Below are 5,000 nucleotides of genomic sequence, written 5' to 3'. Positions count from 1 at the left end.
CAGTTGCGCGTGTAATTGTGAGGCAAGGGTGGCGCAATCCCTAAACACACCTCTCCTGAATCGACACTGTTTGAGTCCAGTGGCAAGAAGAAGACCAGGACGACTGGAAACAATGCCGAGATAAGCTGAGAGCACATACAGCACCTAGAAGTCCCAAACGGTCACCCATTTAGTACTGACCAGGCTCAACGTTGCTTAACTTCAGTGATCCAGAGGGAACCGGTGTGTCAACGTGATTATGCCGTATCAGTAGGGGGATTACTGTTGATTTTTTTTATAAAAAAGTTAATTAAAGCATATGGCTGATGACGTCATTGAATATAAAGAGATGTTTATCAAATACTAGCAGGGTACCCGGCGTTGCTCGGGTGTTTGGAGGTGTATGCTGTGCAAAAAAAGCAAAAAAAAACAAAAAAAATGGTTAATTTTTTAAAACTTTGACCCCTATTATGACCCCTTAAAATTTATAGTTTCGGGCTCAAATCACTTTATTAAGTTAGATCCAGGTTCAAGGAACCTATATCTAAAATTTCAAGTGTCTAGACCCAAAATTGTCGGAGGAGTTTGGTAGAGTTCTTAAAGGTCAAATCGTTGAAATTTGACCCCTTAACAGCCAAATTTCTGGCTGACACCCGTCACATCGATTTTCCCAAATCTCAGTACCCGGTATTTCAAATTTCGAGTCTATAGACTAAAAATTGACAGAGTTATTGCGTAGGGAAATGTACACAGACAGACAGACACACAGACACACAGACAAACAGACAGACAGACAGACAGACACGTTCACTTTTATAGATATATAGATTAAATTTTGTTGACAATCATTTATTAACAAGATTGTTCTTTGACCTTTTGTTCAGTAATTTATTTGCTTTGTTTCATTTAATTTCAATAAAAAACAAGTGAAACATACATGGTCCCCCGTGAGTGCACAGTGAACGAGGCATAAAAAAAAATGACTAAGTTCAGTATTTAGCCCCAGAAGTCCTCAGGGAACGTCAAATCCTGGTGAGAATGAACAAACGGTGCAGTTTTAGGCCTTAACATATGTTCTCTGCACCATGCAAAAAAAAAAAAAAAAAAAAATTATGAAGTCCATCATTTGCCCTCCCAAGTTCCCAAGGCCTTAACATATTTAAATTTGAGTTCAGCACCATGCAAAACTGCTAAATAGACACACACAGAACATTTTGGACAAATACGGTAAAATAGTCCAAAAAAATGGAGTGTTTTTAGTAGCCCCAAAAGAGCTCCTGGGGCACACCCAAGAGTTATCGTGAAGTATAGACAAACAAAATACTATAGAAATTAATTAGTTACAACTTTTCAGAAAGTTTTATAAAAATCCAAGGCATCAGTTTTTTTTTTTAAAAATAAGCACAAAAGTGTCAATTTTAGCTAGTTTAACCCGAAAGGCACCCCTAGGGAAAGCAACCGGATTTTTCCCGTTCTGTTATTGTTTTACTCATATCATGTTTAATGTTTGTGCAAAATTTCAAATAATTCTGAAGTGTAGTTATTGAGAAAAGTGCGGACAGACGAACGGGCAAAGGTGAATTTACAGGTCCCCCCTCCTTTTATCGGGGGACCAAAAAATAAACTGTTATATAAAATTTTGTGACTTTGTATAATATTTATGAATTACACCCACATCTTTATTCGGTAAAAATTTAATTGCTAATCATGCATTACTTTTTAAGCAATGCATATGTTTCTGTTGTTGTTGTTTCTGTTTCTTATTTTATTGCCGCTATGGCATTTTTAAAAGATCAAAGTGTAGCATCTGTCTTCAAATGCTACACTTTAATTTCTTGTTCTCCGTCAGTGGATGAGAAATCCTTCACGACTGAGACAATTTTTTATTTGTGTTCCTTTCTCCACGTTAAAAAAAACGACCCTAGTGTCTAACTCTGTCCCGTGGGGGAGGCAAAGTAAATAGGAACAAAATAGGTTAGAAAAAAAAATCTGGAGCAAAAAAACTAGATGTGACACTCGGAACATTTTTGTTTTTAATGGAGGTGTTGTATGATCAACACTGCTGGGGAACCATGAGTGAAAAATACTATTTCGTTTTTAGATCCCCAAACGCGTTTCTAATTTCTCAAAAATCAAAATTCAGTTTTTACTTTAACAAATGAATATTACAGAAATGTTAAGGGACACGACGGTAAAAAAAAATGATTCTGGATTTGGGATAATTTGAGATGTTTTAATTTGCTGGATTAGGCGATTCTTTAAGTAACGGATTCACAACATTTAGTGTATTCTGTTGAACAGTGGAATGTATAGGGTTTCTGGATTTACAGAAATGTTAAGGAATAATTTTATTGGAAGATTTTCGGATCCGACGTGTTGCGGGATTTAGTTTTTTTTTTTTATTAGGAAGTTAATAAATAAGAAAATTTCGACAACAATTACCAGACGCTGTCTTCGTTCATCATATCTTCATATTCGTAATTCTCGTTGTAGAACTTGTCAATGGTGACGCTGCTGTCTGTGTCGTGGGCAGAGTCGAAATTCGTGACACTTCGACACGGAATACCAAGGGCACGACAAGCTGTTGAACAACAAATTATTTTGAATTAAAAGTATTTTGGATGATTTTCCTAGCTGTTTCAAACAAGCAATGGATTTACATATAACATCGTTTTTCATATTAGATTCATTTCTGAAAAAAACACTGATCTACTAAACATTATAATGTCATTATTACTTACTTCTATTCAGCCCATATATATATATATATATATATATATATATATATATATATATATATATATATATATACATTAGTAATGACCTTGGATCACAGTTACCTTCCTAGGGAAGCAAATAACTTTATAATACTATAAAACAGTACACACATTCTTAAAACCAATAAAAGAAAACACACACACACATCCTACCCTAATGAAAAAAAATGAGAAAAAACAAAGAAAGATAAATAAAAACACAAGCAGAAAGAAAGAGAGAGAGAGAGAGAGAGAGAGAGAGAGAGAGAGAGAGAGAGAGAGAGAGAGAGAGAGAGAGAGAGAGAACAGGAGACAGCAGTGACCACAGCTCAATAAAACAGTAATAAAAATTGAACATTCGGATGAAAAGTAGACACGTTTCCACCTCTCGGAAACATTTCAAATGAACTACGAAAATGTTCTTTTTACGTCTTCAACGCATCTTGAATATATTCTAAGCATTTTAAATAATTTCTGAAGAGGACGCTTCACAGAACGTCTGAAACGCGTTAAAACCGATTTCAACGATCTAAAAACATTATTACAATGATCTAAACATAATTTTCAATGAAAAAACAAGACACGGAATAATAAAATAATGTTAAAAAAATAGACATTGTTGGTGACCACCCCCTTATTTAAATATAAATCTTTCTCTCGTTGGAATTTCTTAACCCATTATATATATATATATATATATATATATATATATATATATATATATATATATATATTAGACATTAAGAGGAGATTATAGATAGATATATAAATTCCCGTTCACATACACCTTTCAGGATAAAGCTAGAATCCAGAACTAGATAGAATCGAGCAATTGCATCGACAACGGACAACGCCAGACCCAAAGTGGGTTTCGATGTACTGCATCTCATCAGTAACGTGCTCCGACATAGGCGCGAACCCAGGTCGTCGCACTCATGAAGTGTGCAATACTAACGACCTAACGATATGGGCCAAGGCGCAATCTATTGAGTATGCCTCGATTTTTTAATTCTTTATATTTTCATCCAGTTCTACATTCTACGATGTGATGTGACTTTGGGTCTGGCGTTGTCCGTTGTCGATGCAATTGCTCGATTCTATCTAGTTCTGGGTTCTAGCTTTATCCTGAAAGGTGTATGTGAACGGGAATTTATATATATATATATATATATGTATAATTATTTTTTTACTATAATAATTAAATACCTACATACACTAGTGTTTCATCCTGCCGGGAATCTTCAGTACATATATAATATTGAGTAAGATGATTGATAATTTATAATTAAAATTAAAAATCGGTTTCATAAGGAAGAACAAACAAAATCAATGAATTGTACGATCGTTTCGGAAACGATGTTTTTATTGTGATAGACAATAAGTCTTGGGCAATAATTTTATCGTATAGTTTTTTGAAACAAAGTCTCCTCATCAGCAAAAATATTGGGTGTTTTTTTTAAAGACACCAAAAATAAAACTAACATTTTTTAAGTAAGGCAGATGTATTCTTTAACGGTTCGCCTTCTAAAACTCGTACGTATCATCGTCAATGCATTCATTGGGATGGTAAATGTAGTTTATGAATGCTTGAAAATATTGATATATATATATATATATATATATATATTCAAAAATATAAAATTACAAAATGGAGTAATGGAAACATATTAAAGGTATATGCAGCTTCTCTTCCAATTTTCGGATTTTAATCATGTCAAATCACACTTCACTTCCTTTTGATGGATTGATTGTTGCTATTTCTTCTGATGAGTTAAGGGCATAATAGATTCACTGATTGATATAATAATTAAGTGATTGATCTTGCGCTACAAAACAGATACTGTCAAGGATTGTAAAAGTCAACTGAATTAAAAGAATAAATTATAAGATGGTCAACATCATAAATTTTGGAATATAATTTTTTATCATTTATTCTCTATATTTCCCTGTAATTACATTGACCTTTTATATAAGGATTAATATATACTATAAGAATGCAATTTGGACACCTGATAGAGAGAGAAAACCTTGCATAACAACATAGGTTTAACATTAACAAAAACCAACTAACAATTGTCCTAGTGACATATGGCCGAGTGGTCCTAGACGTTGTATCAAAGTTTACAGGTGCTGAGTTCAATCCTGAACGAAGGCAGTGAAAAGTAACATTCAAAACAGAGAATCAGCAACTATGTCCCAGCCTAGCTGGGGTCCGAACACGGTACCCTCGTAATAAAGGGTTGGGTTCGAGACTCCTAACAAACG

The 5,000-nt window shown here is 34.0% G+C and overlaps 1 protein-coding gene across 3 annotated transcripts in view; it reads right to left on the bottom strand.

Moving 5' to 3' along the window:
• LOC145265553 (annulin-like) overlaps nt 1-5,000 on the bottom strand; it is a 144,098-nt gene that overhangs the window by 33,358 nt on the left and 105,740 nt on the right. For all 3 annotated transcript variants that reach the window (XM_080121519.1, XM_080121520.1, XM_080121518.1), the window contains one exon: nt 2,422-2,560. In XM_080121519.1, the coding sequence (XP_079977645.1) occupies nt 2,422-2,560 (139 nt within the window). The remainder of the gene's footprint in view (nt 1-2,421; nt 2,561-5,000) is intronic.

Source organism: Euprymna scolopes, chromosome 40 (assembly GCF_053919585.1).
Source record: "Euprymna scolopes isolate OS-2025 chromosome 40, ASM5391958v1, whole genome shotgun sequence".
Taxonomy (NCBI): domain Eukaryota; kingdom Metazoa; phylum Mollusca; class Cephalopoda; order Sepiida; family Sepiolidae; genus Euprymna; species Euprymna scolopes.
Note: the sequence above shows the minus strand (reverse complement) of the source record. Positions and strands in the feature narration are given on the sequence as shown.